The following is a 17,481-nucleotide window of genomic DNA, read 5'->3' as shown; positions in this document are numbered from 1 at the left end:
GTGGATTATTGACATCACTGAACCCACGATCACACCCACATACACCCGCACACGTACGCAGCGGCAGAGATGGCAATAGTACTCTATACTTGTGTAACAGTGCAGATACTGAAAAAAAACGTGGTAATAATAGAAGCACTGTTCAACGAATGGAACGCATTACTTGCGTCTCCATTTATTTCAATGGGGAAAGCTAATCTGCGATACAAGTGACTAACTAAACTCCCGGGGGGGGGGGCTACTGTACACATGTAAAGTTTAGATAGATTACAATTTGGCACAAGTAGCAAGTATTTTTACTTGGTTACTTCCCACCCGCGCCCGGAGGATAGGGATGCAAATAGCGACGTGTTTGCGATGGTCGGGCGTAACTAACAACAGGCAGAGGATTGAGGCGTAACCATCACAACATTCTCTCCTCGTCATCATTAATCACTTATCTGGGCTTTTACCAAGCTATTTATACCAGCCCAAACGCATTATATTGCATGAGTCGCATGTGTGTGTGAGAGACACATAAACACACACACACACACAAACACACAAAATAATTGCAGCATCAAAAGGTGATAGTGCCAAAACCTAAGGCACTTTTTTTTCTTAAAAGTCGTTATTTCAACTTAGCAACATTCAAATTGCTTTGCTTTTGAGCTGCCACCATGATTAGGCATCATTTGAAAGGGAATTAGAATTAGAGTTGGTTAATACTGTCATTTTCATTTTTGGAGACATCAGCCTGATTTTGAACAAAACACAATATGTAATATTTGCAATAAGTTGCTTCATTTTGCAATTAATTTGCTCTTAATTTGAAAAGAACATTTCTCGTCCCGGCATTAAAATTGATTGATACCTGCATGAACGCTGTAAAACATCTGGCAAACCCACTGAAGCATTTTCACTTACCGCCATTTGAGAACCGCTACTCAAAACTACTGTAAATAGTATAGTAGCATATATACAATATAAAGTGTTTGATGTATAAATGCTATGTCCCGTGGGACACTTGTTTGGCAGCACCAGAACCATCAAAGGTTTCACTCTTTATTATTTTTCTTTGACATTAGTTGACATCTAGAGCTCAATTACAACATTTGGCAAAATACAGTGTTTTGGCAAAAAATGACAACAAAAAAAAACAAAAAAACCCTCAATTGACCAAAAAAAAAAAAAAAGGCCTCCCAATTGACACATTTCAATTAGGCCAAATGGCAAAACACTTGACACGCGCATTGCTCCCACGTATGATGTGTATGTGTTCTTTTCAGGACAGCAGAGATCCGACGAGCCACACGTCCGCACACACACACGGAGGCGGCACAAAGTTGGCAAAACAAGAGACAAGCGAGGCAACGATCACACTGGAGCGTTAAGTCGTTTGAGAAGGTACCACGGCACTTCCATCAATGTCAGGGTGTGACGCAAACACTTCAAAAATATACACAGCACATCCCTTTTCATCCATCTTGTGTCACTTGACATTGTTTTTTTTTTTTTTTTCCTTTTTACATAAATACAGTTTTACTATGGCACCCCGTAAGAACAAAATGCTTCTTTCAAGTGCTGGGAACAGTGATTCAACTGCAGATAGTATTGATACAGATGAGGGGATTGTTATCAGTGTCATTAAATGCATAATTCAGCTTTTTAAATCACAAATACTTTTGGATGTTTTTTTTTCATAAATTCAAGGATTTGATGGGGTGCTTTGGTAATTTTATGTTTTTTTTTTTCAAAGCGAAAAAATAATTGGGGGAGAAATATTACATCTGTTAAAAAAATCTATTTGTTGTAGTTTTACTTAGGTTTTGTTTTATTTTTATTAATGTATTTTGCAATAATTCAAGGATTGCTGTACATGGGGTGCTCTGGTAATTTACAATTGTTTGTTTTTGTTTGATTTTTTGGGGGGTAATTTTGTTTGCAAAGCCAGAAAATAACTGCACTGAAGGGCATATTTGTGGGGGAAATATTATATCTGTTAAAAAAATGATTTTATTGTAGTTTTAATATATCTCTTTATTTTATTAATTCCAGAAAAAATAGTGCAATGAAGGGAGAAATTACATGTATTTTTTTTAATTGATGTACCTACACTTGAAAAGGTTTTGTTTGATTTCCAAATGTGGTATTAATTTCATTTCAAGTCAGGAAATCTACATAAATGAGACATATTTCTAAATTCCGTCCCCCTAACCTCCTAGGGAAATTCAAAATTGCCATTTGGCGTCCATTTTACATATTTGAAATGGTATTGTCATCAGTGCCAGCAAATCTTGCGGTATTGCACACCAATACTTTCCAGTGTATGGCAGAAGCTATGAATTATCTTGGATCAGAGGCTGACTGCACAATACAGGTCTTGGTCATCAGTTTACAAATAAATTCAATCCAGAATGTGCAATTGTGTATCACCAGTCAGGATTACACTTAATACTTGTATAAAAACACCTGCAAGCCATAAATATAAAACAATCAAAGGAATAAGAGAAGGTACAGTGTTAACAGTGTTTTCTTATGCACAAGACTTTTTGTAGCTTTCAAACATGTCAGGACTGTCATAAAAAGAGAACCTATACTTTCTGTGGAAAATTTCGGTTTTATCATACTGGGGACTGGCAAAAATTGGGAGTCTCCTCTCCACGTAAGACAAAAACAATAAAAATGAAGTCACTCTGTATCGGTTCGCCGTCGGAGAACATCCTCCGGGATGTGCTGGAAAAAAAGTCACTTCCTGCGATCTTAAAGCTTTTTAGTTTTTACGATCGCAAATCCTTCGAGTGGGACAAGCGTTCCTAGCGATTGGGCACAAGTTGAGCATCAAAGGAGATTTCCCGTTCAAAACAAAACAAAGTGCGGAAAGTCGTTCGCATTTCCTGTTCTTGCGAATGTCCAGTACATCCTCCCCTGCATCATCCGTGTCTGCCTTTACAAATGCGTCATTTAATCATGTGGATTCTTCCGCTAATAAGGTAAGCTCAGAAACTGCTCCTCAACTCTGTTGCTAACCAAAACAGCAGCACCTTTAATGTGCATAACACTCCGAGGCGCTCTGCTGAAGCACGTAAACAAATCATCTGCATTAGCATTTTTGTAAAGGCAGACGGCGCAGCAAACGGTTTTTCCAGAGGGTCAGGATGTACGGTACGTCACTGAGCATGTCTGCGAACAATAACGCCTCATAACGTAAGCTCCCGTCACAAACATCTGTTTGTGCGCTAAAAGACGGGGCGACACAGCAATAAAATTGACACTAAAATCCGTTGTGCGGTTTCACCAAAAAGAATATAGCAGCAAAACTTTCAAACCATAAAAAGTGACATAAACATAGACAAATAAACGTGCTTTTGGAATGCTAGGAGAAAAAAAAAAAAAACTCACAGATGGCAGCATTCAGTCCCCGCCAAAGGATTACTTAGTTACATGGAAACATCATTTTCAGTGCGAAAATTTGACAGGTTATTTCATTTTCTTTGGCTTTTCTTTTCGGGGTACATTTTCCATAAGAAAAACGTTACACATGCCGCAAAGTGGTAAATTTATAACACTGACAAGTTCAATCAAATGGATGAAAAAACAAAAAAAGTAATTGCATCTAAATCCCATTCATTCCAACCGGATCAAAATATTCCACTTTCAAACCGCCTTTGCATGATTTCGAAAACCATAGCGAGTCTTTTTTTTTTTTTTCCCCAAATGGAAAGTGCACTTTTCTCCCTCGGATATTAAACATCGACGTCTTTGGGGGCCTGGATAAGGTATCAAAATTTGATGATCGTATTTTAGGATTTGCCGTGAAAAATGTGTTGTGCTCATTCATTGCTGCTGCTAGTTAACCCATTGACAACCGATTATACTTGTCAGCGATGTTTTCAAGAGGGATGAGCATTTGATGCGACGCCACTGTAAATTTCAATCTTGGAAACAACTTGACTCATGCACAGTCACCAGTAGATGGCATCGATGTCCCATTTTAGATATAAGGTTGAACTTGATCTGGAGAATGTCAAAATGTTCTAAAATAACTGGCAGTGAATGAATTCTTGAGAATTCTCCATTAGATATAATTCCACGTGTATTCTGACTTTTTTTTCAAAAATCAGTACAGATCCCAAAAATCTTTTTTTTGATTGTGTTAATAGGCATCACTTTGCGGGGACAGGAGATTCAAATGAAAACTAAGGCTCACGTGAAATGAAATTGCTCAGTGTATCAATGGAAACAAAAATGTGCAAGCTCCAGGGGAGGGATTTCGATGAGGCCAATCAATGAAAGTCACAAAGCCTGGCTCAGCCCCAGAACCACTTGTCCAGGTTCTTGACCGTCTTGTACTCCCTGTGCCTGCGCAAGTAGTCGCAGGCCACGCACGTGTGCTCGGCCCAGAACAGCACCATCTTCACCTTAAAGTTCCGCCGCCACTCAAAGTATCTGAGGTACATCTCCTCGTTCTTGTCCAGGAGGAGCAGGTAATCGGCCAGCTCCTTGGGCGACGCGAAATCATCCACGTGTATGAAGGCGTCCCCCTGGACAAAGTTCTCGTAGTTCTGCCGCGAGGGGCCCAGCACCACAGGCACGGTGCCTACGGCCAGAGGGTTGTAGAACTTCTCGGTGATGTAGTCCTTGTGAATGGAGTTCTCGAACGCCAGGTAGAACTTGCAGCTGGCGATGGTGGGGAAGTAGTCCTGGTCGGCGATGTACTCGCCGAAGGCCTGGCCGTACGCGTGTACCTCGATGTGCTTGTACAGCTCGTTGTAATACTTGACCCGCACGTGCTCCTGGTTCCAGTTGCTCACGATCCAGCAGATCAGCTTGTTCTTGCTGGGCGGGACAAAGTCGTCCTCGCCCTCGGCGGCCACCACCGAGCCGTAAGGCACTTCGATGTCCGCGTCGCGCCGGTAGTTGAGCGTCAGGTTGAAGATGTTCTCGATGCCGGCCAGCTGGGAGGAGTGCGACGGCGACTCCAGGTTCATCCAGATCCACTTCTGGAAGGACGGGCGCTGGAGCGACGGCAGGTTGGACAGGTCGGAGCTGATGTCGCGGTGGTGGATGAGGACGCCGTCGGACTTGTTGTAGAGGTTGCGGTCGGCGGTGACGAAGCAGCCGTCGATGTTGAACATGGAGGCGCACACGTTCAGGTCGTACGTCTGTCCGAAGGGCCAGAGCCAGATCAGCACCGTGGTAGCGTTGCGCTCGTTCTTGCCGTAGAACGCGCCCTTGACGCGCTCGCCGGAGGCGGTGGGCTCCACGGGACCCGACAGCCAGCCGGTGGACGGCTTAAAATACATCAAAAACAGAGTCACGAAGCATCCCAGGATGAAAGTGCCCAAAAAAAGCGGCCGGAGGATCCTGTGAACGGGCGCCGCTGCCGATGACATTACTCTGTCCTGGGGGAAGAACAAAAAACTCACAGGAAAATGTGTTTTCGAGTCGATTGCAGTACGCGAGATATTATACCGTCCCGACTCAAGTAAATGATATCGTTTTGAGCATCCGCGACGTTTGTTTGCTTCTTTAGTTTTTCTACCAGGCGTGTGCAAACTATGGCGCACGGGACCCATTTGCGGCCCTCAGTCTTATTTCGAAACGTGGCATAATCTGAAAATTCGCTGCTAACAATTTTGTGTAATATACTGTAGCACCTTTCTGAGATGATGCAAATTAATCATTTACAACAAAGGTACAGGCCGATATTAGATTCTGGCGGTGTGATAACCATGAGCAAAAATATCATGGTGTCACGCTATCAAACTATTAATATTACAGCTCCTTGGTCATTATATTTTATCTTTAAACAAAATATTGAATATTTGGTACTTCTGGAAATGTGTGCCCTATTTAGTACAAATGAATGAATAAATAAATACGTCAATACGTTCTTGGTTTTAATTGGTCTTAGCAAGTCACGTGCTCCATCATTGGTAAGCTTAAGACAGACCTCCTCTTTATTCTCCATGCGTGCCAAGATGTAAATTTAATGATATAATTATTTTCAAAGAGGCGACTTGTTGAGTCAACTCTGCAAGCACTTGTGATACCGGATCGCTGAAATTTTTTTGGTGGGTTACAGGGTCTCCTACAAGCCCTCAAATCCTTGTAAAATCTCAATCTACCTGTGACCTCAGGTCCTCAAAGCGCTTTACACGTTTTTGAGTCAAATTTCCGAGTTTAGGTTTAGTTTTCCATGCTCACTCTGGCTGCTTTGAAGGTTCATGAAGACTTTCCACTTGTCCATTTCCGCGCTATCTGCTTCTAGGTTCAAATATAAACCAAATGGCCCGCGGAGCGATGATTGGAGACAACCAATTATCTCCTCGGGCTTCTCGGGTAAGAAGAAAAGCCTGGCTACCGACCTTATGGATTTGACTTGTAGCTGGGAATCCAAGCGAAGTTGACCGTCCTACATGGAGCGGTCATCTACAGGTGGCTGCGTATCGGCTGAATGGCGGAGCAAAAGCGACAATCCCACAGGCTGTGTTGTGTCTTGAACAGGTCCTCTTAATGCCTTTTTTTTTCAATGCAAGCACAAAAAGAGAGGGTCATAAAATAAGGAGAAAATGGAAAAAAACATAACTACAAGCAGGAGGTGAAATACTCTTTGAAGGTGATCGTGGGAGCATGCTGCCACCTTAAGGCTAATTAGGTGCATGTTGGAATTCGGGGCCATAGTTTTCTGTTTGCGAACATAGTTTGACAGCCGATCAATGGATTGTTGCAAAAAATCGCAGGAAAATCAATGTCATAAATCCTATTAAAATGCATCTCAAAATGTGTCATTATAATGGTTTTATATGGCCCAAAATTTGGACAGTGAGTATTTTATGTACACAAAATTCCGCACGTCCAGCTGCAGTCACGTAGAAATGTCAGAATCATTGCCTTTTGAAATTTTACGTTTTAACCATCAACTGGAAATTTCAGCTCCCTAGTGTGTTTTTTCCCCATTGATTCTGATATGATTTCATAGAAAAAAATCAAAGGAATTTCCATTATTTGTAACATAATGCCACAAGGGTTAATCTGAGCAAAAAACAATCCATGCCCACTTAAACTTAGTATGCCTCTGAATTTAAAACTGTTCCGAAACCTAAGATACATATACAATTGTATCACTTTTATAGCTCAAATAGAAGTTTCTCTGTTTTAATTTGAAACGTTGTATTAGTGCTAGCTTAGACGCTAAATGCTATAATGCTCAGATTTTTCGGAAGTCAACTCAAATCTTTTCTTGACAATGTGTTCTATGTGCCCCTATTAAACATTAGGCATAAAAATCCCAACTCCCTGCATTTCAGGAGGCGGCCATTTTGTTACCGTCTGTCAAAATTATATCAACGTGAACTTCAAATGACTCAAGGAAAAAAAACGACAAAAAAACAACATTGTTTATTTTAATTGAGCAAGAGCAACTCTGATGTCATTTTCAGTCGAGGGGAAGACACAAATATTTTTTTTTGGACAAGTACTAACAGCCACCAAAACAAGTGGGATTTAAGAAAAAAAAAAAAGACGTAACAAAATGCTGTGTGCACCTGAATGTGACATCACAAAATAAAGGCGTACAACATTTTGTCACCATAACACAATTTAGAAAGAATGTTCCAATCAATTTGCGCTTAGTTTGGAAAGAAAATGATTCAAACTGAAAGCTCTTCATCAGTATCTGATTTTATCAATCGTTAGCTTTTTGTATCTGGTTTTAAAGTATTTTTTTTATTTTGATCATTTCCATACTTTACCTTAAGTAATTGATTACTTTTATTAAAGTAATCAATTAATACACTTAAGGAATTGATTACTTCAGTGTTTTTGTACCTGATCATTGAAATATCTAAAGTGCACAAGTGTCAAGTTCAGGTCCTCGAGGGCCGAGTCCTTCATGTTTTCCAGGTTCCTCTATCCAGAACACCTGATTCAAATGATGAGTTCATCAGCAAGCTCTGCGGGGAGCTTGTAAATGATCCCAATCATTTGAAGCAGGTGTGTTTGAGAGGGAAGCATCCAAAAAGGTTCAGGATAAACCGGCCCTCAAAGACTGGACTTTCACATCTATAATCTAAAGTAATCAATTCCTTTAATTCACATTTACCTACAGTAATTAATTTTTTTAGTATCTAATTATCTTAAGTAATTAATTGTTTTAGAACTTGTTTCATTTAGTACCAGCTATTTTTAGACTCTCATTCAGCCTCCTTAGAAATGTAAAAAAAAAAAAAATATAATAATATACAAAATATAAATAAACACCTGTAGTTGGATGTCTTGTACGCCCTAAAGAAATGTATAAATGGATTTGGAATGAAATGAGTTAATAATTAAAAAGAAGATGCCGTCTAACATTAGCACCCATCAATGCTGAATAAATGTCAGTTTTGCACTTAGTCTTTTTTTTTTTGCTTTTACTGAAACATTTCAGTGGACAATTGGGCTCACACTTCATTGCTAAGATGCCATCAAGCCATTCTTTTTTTTTTCCATTGATGTCACCTTTAATATAATATCACATACCCCCCTCGAAGTGCCTTCAAGTACCCCCCAGGGGTACTTGTGAGAACCACTGTGACACCCCCCCCCCACCCCCCCCACCCCCTTCGACGACCCTGAGTGCAGCGGTGATGCTTTTGTGATGAAATATTCGGGCCGCGCACGGTTGCGTGGAGAGGCGAGGCAAAATTCGAACCGAAACCCGTCACGACCGAACCGGCTCGCACCTCCGATGCGGTGCTGAAGGTCATTCGCGGCCGACGCGATTTCCGTCCGTCAACCGAGCCCATTTCGGCGCGGTTTTGCCAACCTGCGCGAAAACTAAACATCGTTCAACCTCAAATCGGCGTTTATTTATTTTTTTTCTGCATGCATTGGAGTGGCTATTGGGTGTGTGTGTATGTGTGTGTGTGGGGGGGTGCAAATAAAGGAATTCGACTCACCATCTCGAGAGACCTTCCAGTCATTGCATTCGCATGACGACGATGTGTTTGGAATCATCCACCGTCGTGTGAGCGTCACCACATCCGGACCAGCCCGCATCCATCCTTTTACGCCAGTGTGTGTGTGTGTGTGAATATGTGTGTGTGTGCACGCTTTGCACCTTGTAACAGCGCGCACTGGATGTTGCGACAGAAACCGAGAATATACAGGTTGAAAAAAATTGGAATTGAAGAAATTTGGTGCATGTGCATGCGCCGTGTACGTGTGCTGCTGAGCTGCAGGCTCGCTAACTTGTTCCGTTTATCGCCACTGCGGGGCGCTACTGCGCGCGTGTGTGTGTGTGAGTGCATGTGTGTGTATGCTCGTCTGTGTGAGTAGTGATGCGCAGGATCGCCACCTTGTTGTGTTTTTCATCACTGCGGTACTCTACTGCGAGCGTGTTTGTATCCTTCATGTGTTGTTATGGGGACATATTCAAATTTCAAGTTCAAATTTTCTCTTTTTTTTATTCAAAAACAGAAGCCTGATCGAGATAGATTATTTACGGTTAATATGGCTGCTAACTAGATTTAATAAACATGTTCAAAGATCTGTCAATTTATTAAGAAATAGGACATTTACATGGATAATTTACTAGGAAAATAATGACTTTTATGGTTGTTTTTAATGATTCTCAATTATTTTTGCCAAACATTTTGCTTACCCACGTGGCGACGATAAATATGATCTTCATAAGAATAATAAATCAACATTTCAACAAATGTTAACTTGTCTTTTTACAGGGTTTGTACATGTTATAGGTTATTCTGAAACAGAAAAAAGTAAAGTGTATGTAAGTGCCTGAATTTGACCTACTATACATGCCCCCCCCCCCCCATAAAACATCTTTTTTTTCATCAAACCATCTTAATATACATGGTCATTTGATTTTAAGACAAAAAACAATGCCTTAGTTCAGTTTGCATTATGGTTGCTTTAAAAAAATAATACACCTTGCCTTTCTTTTTTCTTTTTTGAAGGGCGTGGACAAAAACTGTTTCAGGATAGAGACAGCTGCAGATACAAAGATAGGATAGACACTTTGTTGCTTTATTGAACAAAACAGTGACCAAAAAAAAAAAAAACATTTTTAGCACGTTGATACAATAATCAACTTGATTGGCCAGGCCTCACTTCTTTTCAAATCCAGACTGTACAGCGTAGAAGGTGAAAATGGCGACCCCAAGTGGACAAATATCATACCTGCACCTCACATGCATATTTTGGCTTGGTAAGCAACAAGCTTTAACATGAATATGTATTTTCATCTATCGCAGGGGGAGACCATCCGGAACATAATTCCCAGCGATAAACGAGGAACTGACTACATTATAGACAAGTTGGAGGTGAGGTTACTGAGTTTTTTGTGCGAAGTGCATGCGTGCTAGATTAGGCTAGTATGCTAGCTATATTACCAATGAGTCCAATGAATTGAGTTTGTGTAGAAAAAATTGACTAGTGACTACAGCTGATGTATCTTGGGTTCATGATTGCGTACATGCGATGTGCATGGTGTTGATGCTTTATTAGCCGCTCGTTTTGTGAGATTTGCCTCCATCTTGTGGTATCTATAAGCAATTACAAAGCCCTTTTCGAATTGCTTTTCCTTGATCTTTAAACTAAAGTAGAAAAGCAATCGATTATTCTCGTTGAGTACTATAGTAAACTATTACTTAAGTACTAAGCTAACCTATTACTTTAGGCACTATAAAGTACTAATGTGATGAATGTAATTATTTGGGGTACTAAAGAAGTGAAGTAATTGATTACTTTAGGTAGTTAAGTACAGAAATAATTTATCACTCTATAAAGCACTGAATTGATTATTCTTGGTATTTAAATACTAAAGTAAATGATTACTTAATGTAATTAAGTACTATCATAATCTATTATTTTGGGCACTATAAGTACATTTTTACTTATACTTTATCCAATACTTTAGGCATTAAAGTACCCAAGCAATTATTAAAGTAACTAAATACTTTTGCACTTGCGGTACTAATGTATGACTTCAATAGATAATTAGCTTAAGTAATCCATTACATTAGTACTGCAAGTGCAAAAGAATACTCCAATACGTAATTACCTAGAGTATCATTTACTTGAGTACTTATTTCCTTGAGAACCAGACATTTTTATACCCTCGAGCCAAACATTTGACAAAAAATATCCATAAGTGCCTGGGACTGAATTAAAAAAAAAAACGTAAGAATATGTCTTTTATTGAACGAGTTCATCAATATAGGAATGAATTGAACCAAATCCAAATCAAATGAAACTTTTGCGACTCAAACGGAATCGATTGGGGAAATTAGTATTCACTTTTCACAGCAGGGCCCTGGACCGCATCCCCCCGCAAACGGCGTCGGATGGCCGTACAGTACAGCGGAGATTTGCAACGCAGCCAATGTGAAGCTCTTCCTCATTTGCCTCATTTGCATAGCGCCGTCACTCCCGCCCCGCCCCGCCCCGCCCCGGCTACTCTCGCCGATCGCGCTCGTCGCCAAATATGGCCACCCACTTGCGCGTAATCTCCAAGTAGATGGCGGGCCTGTTGGGCAGATAGTCCAGATAGGGGGCGGGGCCGCTTTTGGGCACGGCCATCTCGATCTGCGTGCCCTCGTGCCACTCGTTGAAGGACGTGACGGAAATCAAGTCGGGCTTGGCCTCCAGCGCCGCGCTGAGCGAGGTCTCGTAGTACTTGCCGTTAATGCGGTTCCTGGTGTTCTGGAAGTTCCACGGGCGCACGTTGGTGTCGGCGTAGCCCGGCCCCACGCTGGGGACGAAGAGGAGCCCGTTGTCGCGGCAGAAGGCCCGCACGCCCGCCCAGTTGCGCTGCGTGGAGCCGTAGGTGAAGCCGTTGGTGGCGAAGTAGGTGTAGACGCCGTCGAAGCCGGCGCTCAGCGCCTCGCGCCCGTGCTTCTCCTCCACCAGCAGGGCCAGGAAGACGCCGTCGTGCGGCGTGCCGCGGAGGCCGTCCGCCTCCGCGTGCCGAAGGAGCCGCGCCCATTGCTCCGTGTTCAGCAGGTACGAGTCGTACACGTAGAAGAGCGGGAGGAACTTGCCCGTGGCGCTGCGGTAGCGGTAGAAGGCCGGGTGCCCGCCGTACCTGTGGAGGGGAAAGGAAAAAAAAAAACAGCACACCTTTCAACCATTGGCAGCGTTTTTTTCACAACTTCCCACCGACAATTTACACTGTAGAAACACCAAACATAAAATTGACGTAAGCGACGGCTAACGTTGGACATATTCACACGAAAAGGCAACATACCACGTTGGGCTGTTGTGGAAGCACTTCGCATGACCCCAAACTAAACTTAAGTAAATTTACATGCTCAAAATAATTCCAACGATACAAATGATTGCTATAGCATTGATTTGAGTTTGAACTACACCACCTGATGTTACAACCTGCATAATCTAGTTCAGTGCAGCTTATCTGTGATCTTTTTTTTTCAACCTCAATTCCTGCAGCTGCGGCTTGTATACCGGTGCGTCTCATAGTCCGAAAAATATCATTCAGATCTAAACAGTACACGTTTCTTTTCAAATTAAGAGCACATTAATAGGAAAATGAAGCAATTAATTTTCAAATTGTATTATAGTGTTGCATGCCTTTATTTTGGGGATAGGCAAGTACCGATCGGGATTATACCTGGACTCATTTCAAAGTATTTCTATACTAGTATTAGCCACTCTTGGAACAGTTTTACAATCAAAAACTAGAGATAAGATCTTCCTTTCAAATTTCTTAGGTTGGTATCAGTGCTTGGTATCAGTGACTTTTAGTTGAGTTCTTGTACTGGTTAACTGTCTGAAAAAAAAAGTGTTAACAAAGGTCTCTAGTTTATTTTGTAATATTTTTATCAGAATGTTGTCATTTGGGATGCAATTTTGGAGCAGATGAGCCTGAAAAAAATATATCTATCTATCACGTGATGTGTATTCTGGAGCAGCAGAACAAAATATGCATTGTGATACAGCTCCAAATGTCGTTCCAAACTAAGCGAATTTGACATGGGACTTACTTGTCAATGATGTATTTGACGTTGGTGTACATGTTGACTTCATCTCTTCCTTTGTACGGCTCGATTTGGAAAGCCACCTGGGAACAAAAACATCATCTTTTATAATTGCTTATTTTCAACGCCGGTGGCGACAAGTCAGTTACTTTAGCTTCTGAGAATATTATACGTGGCGAATGTCAAGCAGAAGATAAAAAAAAGGCCACTTTGTACTGTATTGCGCAATCAAGTAAACAAATTCTCAAGCCTTTAAACCTTCCTTCTAAATCTACAGCAATCCCAGAATAAATAGAGTACATTTAAAATGGACTCTAAAAGCTTATGAAGGATTTTAACTGGCAGATGAAAAAAAGGGGCGTGTTTAAATATTCATTTTATTTGGGTGACACAAATATTTTTTGTTTTATTGTTAGTTTTTGTGAGCTCATTAACCTTAGTAGAACATTTCTGGTTTCTGTTAAATTTCCACCAAGAAGCAAGACAATTTTGTACATTTTGACTGAGTGAATGCAAAGGTATTAAATTCCATGAAAAAAAATGTAAACGTTTGCTTTTGCCATCAGCAGATATTCATGCACAATAATACAAGTAAAAAGCAGGACATCAATAAATTCAAATTTTAAGCATTTTATAGAAGACTTGAGGGGAAAAAAAAAGATGTTGATTCAACTATTAGTCATTATGTCCCAACACAAATCATGCAAATATGAACCAAATTGTGGCCTCATCCAAAAATACCAGTCTTATTTAATTGCATTTTTGTTTAACTCTAGACAAAAAAAAAAAAAATTCAAACTATAAGATGCACTGCAGTAGAAGCAGCACCAACAAAACTTAGAAATAAATTTGATCTTTGTCATGTATAAGCCACACGTTGTCAGATATTTACACAGAAAGTTGGTACGTGGAGGTTTTACAATTTGTTATTTAAAAAAAACTGCTTGTTTACAGCAACATAATACAGCACTAACATATTTACAGCATAACACACTCAGATTGTTAGAATACTGCACTAACATAACAATAACATACCTGACTGTGTTTACTATTTGAGCGTGCCCCCTGCTGGTGAGTTTAAATTCAATGCTTCATTATCATCATCATCTCTCTAACTTTGTTTAAAAAAAAACAAAAAAAAAAAAAACACATAAGCCGTACTGGACTAAGCTGCAGGGTTCAAAACGTAAGAAAAAAGTAGCTGCTTTTAGTTCAAAATAAACGATAGTTGTATTAGGAAAGATTTTGCTCAAATATATTCTCCCAGACTATATTTCCAGTTAAGAGCTCCGTTTTGGAAATTCATAGTTGATTCTACTTAATTACCATAACAGGCAAACCGAGCAAGCAACAAACCAAAACAAATATAAGATCAGCTAGCCATGTTGTTACCTTGATGGAGTAGCGCTGTGCAACGTCCAGCAGCAGAGGCACGATGTCGTCTACCGACTCGCCGTTATCATCCGCGGTGTGAGGCGGGTACCACGAAACGGCTAGGACGCCTCAAGATGCCACAAATATACACAAACATACACATCACCACAAAGAAAAAAAAGCCTTATGCAAATGACCTTAGCATGACACACACAGCTTTATTGGAATATATCAATTGCAGTGTTTACGTTTTGTTTAACCCTTGAGGCAAATTTGGTGAACGTTTAAATTCTAATGGACCATAAATGATCCCGTTATAAAAGTGTTGGAAAAAATATTACAATATTTTTTATTATTTTCATATATATATATATATATATATATATATATATATATATATATATATATATATATATATATAGTACTTTGATGTTTTCATGCTGTTTTGTTTCTTGCATTTTTTTTTTAAATAAACACAAAATATGTATTATTTACCCCTAAGCAGTTACCAAGTGGAGTATTTGAGATGATTATATTAGGGCCTTTGGTAGATCAATAATTCATAACATCACTGATTTTATTGCATTTACATTTTGGGAGTAAAAACGTGCACTATAAACCAGGGGTGTGAAACACGTGGCCCGCGGGCCGTTTCTGACACCCAAATGTGTTTAATCTGGTCCGCCATAAGTGAAAACCTTAAAAGCTTTTATGATTAATAGTCATGTTCATTTTTTATGATAGTGATGTAACATTTTGGAGAGTTTTAATAAAGAATAATAAATCTGAAGTTGTTATTTTAAAGTTATATAAAGATTTTATGGGTCTGGCCTACTAGGGAATCGATTTTCCTCTATACAGCCCGCAAGCTAAAACGAGTGGCCCCCATTATAAAAGTTAAAATAATCCGTTTTTTTTTTTTTTTTTGCTTTCACCATATCAAATCATTTTAATAGTATAAGATCTAATAATAGAACACTTGTAATTTTTTTTTTGCAACCACACGCACGGATTCTTCTCACCCTCGTATTCTAGTATAATAAGTGTAATACTTTTTCAAGTAGAGTACAATCCAGCGGCGGTCAGGCACTTTGTTCTTACCGACGGCAGCCGTCCGCAGCTGCTGCATGTGCGCCTCCACGACGGCGGGATCCCTGGAGCTGTAAGTCCCCAGCGCCGGGTAGAAGTTGGCCCCGATGTCATCGGGCGGGCTGTGCCTGCTTTGCGGGTATCTCTCGGCCACCTTGGGGTCCCAGTGAGGCAGGCGCGGGTGGTTCCAGTGGATGTACTTGCCGTCAAAGGCGGGGTTGCCATACCAGATGTAGTAGAAGGCGTGGACGTAGTAATTTGGCGGGGGGAATTTGCTCAGCGCGCTCGACGATTTGTCACGCGCTTCCGGACGGGCGGTTTTGCTCAATCTGGGCGGCTCGGGTCGGACGTCCGTCCCCTTCGCTTGGTCCCTGCGGTCCGGGGAGGGTTCCTTTCCGTCGGCGAGGGCCGTGTCCTCCAGGCCCAGCGATTTGAGCGCTACGGCCACAATGAGCACGAGCAAGACCAGGGCTAGCAAGGCCGCGAACGACTTACGCCGGAATCGGGCCATCCTTCGCCCGGTGCGCCGCAGTTCATCGTGTCAAATCTGGGACAAAATAATGAGAATAACGCACAAATGACCGACACCCTACACCCCTCGAAAAAAATGCTTAGAAATGCTACATTGACCCGGGGGCCACTTGAACTGCAGTCTGTGAATGAACATGATTTGGGGGCACGATGTAGCAACTCCATCGTGAAAATGTAGACATCAGTAAAGGGGGATGAATGATGATGCCAAAATCAGGCATTGTGCTGACATCAACAAATAATCTCATGAGCCAACAAAGAACCTGTGTCAAGAGTTGGGATCGACGTATAATTGGGGCATTTCAGCATACATACGTATGTCAAGAAGGGGTCAAATCCTACTTTGTAGAAATTCACATATGCGGGGATTTCCGCGAACTATTAACCGTGATAAACGAGGGGTTACTGTGTGGCAGCAGCGTCATGTTCAATACGAATTCGAACATTCATAAACCGGGCTGGCCAATGATCAACACAAAATGGGGTGTGGCGAGCACCCTGCACGAGATAGCTCCGCCCCTAAAACGAGCTTAACCTTTGTGACTGACTGATGCCTGATGTGTCTCTTCACGTAACTTCACGTAATGGATTTTTTTTTTTTATTATTATTAATTTATTCTTTTATTACTCATTCTTTTATGATGCACTTTATTCTTTCTGTAAAAAAAGTGGCGTTGTGTTGTACTAGAACCCAATTTCCCAGAGGGAATCCAACCAAGGGATTAAAAAAGTAGAAATGAATTGAGACAATATTACCACTGACGAAATACTGTTAAAAAAATAATAATTCGTGATCGTTGTGCGATTCGATGACAGCAAGCCGAAAACAGTTCAAAATTGCGAAAAATAATCAGTAACTATTATTTTCCCGCCATCAAAACCTACCAAAACGTGTCTTGTAATTATTCATTAACATACTACTGGCTAACCATGCTTCAAAAGCTTACCTTCATTGATGAACCAGACGAGTCACCACGCCCGATAATGACAATGATTACGTCAACTTCACGCCCAACTTGGCACTCGCTCAACCCTCTCATGACTTGATAAAAATAAAATAAAAAGTGCATTTACAAGTTCCAGTGCATTACGGTCATTAGTTTTCGCTTCATCAGCTGGACATGGTCTGCAAACATTGGACTTCCCGGAAAGGAACCCAGATGTCGAAACACGGTGGATGTGGATGAAAGGTCCAAAAAGAGGCGTCCATTTTGTTTGGACATCAACGTAGATGAAACTACTTCCGGTACGGAGGTACTAACACTGCCCTCTTTCGTCCACGGGTAGTATTACATCTGCAGTACCCTTGCAAAATGTACAGTACAGTATTGCGTAACAAATATTTGACTTACTCGTTTGAACTGATGCAATATTTTTATTCTATATATCGCTGGCGTCGGGCCAAAACCTCACGAGTCAAACTTGGGTGGGTTTTGTAGTTTTTATTCCCCTTCGAAACACCTATACAAATAGTCGACACGTGCGGGCGTTATAATTACAA

At 40.9% G+C, this 17,481-nt stretch overlaps 2 protein-coding genes and 1 long non-coding RNA gene across 3 annotated transcripts in view; 1 reads left to right on the top strand and 2 right to left on the bottom strand.

Moving 5' to 3' along the window:
• Positions 1 to 1,388, top strand: part of LOC148412717 (uncharacterized) — a 50,451-nt gene extending 49,063 nt beyond the window's left edge. The window contains exon 4 of the long non-coding RNA XR_015867837.1: positions 1,269 to 1,388. This is a non-coding gene — a long non-coding RNA (uncharacterized LOC148412717). The remainder of the gene's footprint in view (positions 1 to 1,268) is intronic.
• Positions 1,031 to 9,213, bottom strand: fut9a (fucosyltransferase 9a). Its single transcript, XM_088433926.1, has 3 exons — positions 8,925 to 9,213; positions 6,351 to 6,502; positions 1,031 to 5,384 (listed from the first exon to the last, which is right to left on the bottom strand). Exon 3 carries the CDS (start codon positions 5,373 to 5,375, stop codon positions 4,290 to 4,292), a length of 1,086 nt encoding a protein of 361 aa, XP_088290052.1. The 5' UTR covers positions 5,376 to 5,384; positions 6,351 to 6,502; positions 8,925 to 9,213; the 3' UTR covers positions 1,031 to 4,289.
• A 780-nt stretch (positions 9,214 to 9,993) lies between these two features.
• manea (mannosidase, endo-alpha) lies at positions 9,994 to 17,195 on the bottom strand. The gene is made up of 5 exons (XM_088433925.1): positions 16,928 to 17,195; positions 15,462 to 15,996; positions 14,379 to 14,488; positions 12,993 to 13,069; positions 9,994 to 12,073 (listed from the first exon to the last, which is right to left on the bottom strand). The coding sequence occupies exons 2-5, from the start codon at positions 15,958 to 15,960 to the stop codon at positions 11,443 to 11,445; spliced, it is 1,317 nt and encodes a 438-aa protein (XP_088290051.1). The 5' UTR covers positions 15,961 to 15,996; positions 16,928 to 17,195; the 3' UTR covers positions 9,994 to 11,442.
• Positions 17,196 to 17,481: the final 286 nt, after the last annotated feature.

Source organism: Hippichthys cyanospilos, chromosome 14, assembly GCF_059441005.1.
Source record: "Hippichthys cyanospilos isolate Australia breed blue-spotted pipefish chromosome 14, RoL_Hcya_1.0, whole genome shotgun sequence".
Lineage (NCBI taxonomy): Eukaryota > Metazoa > Chordata > Actinopteri > Syngnathiformes > Syngnathidae > Hippichthys > Hippichthys cyanospilos.
The sequence above is the reverse complement of the archived record's forward strand: the minus strand, read 5'-3'. Positions and strand labels throughout refer to the sequence as shown.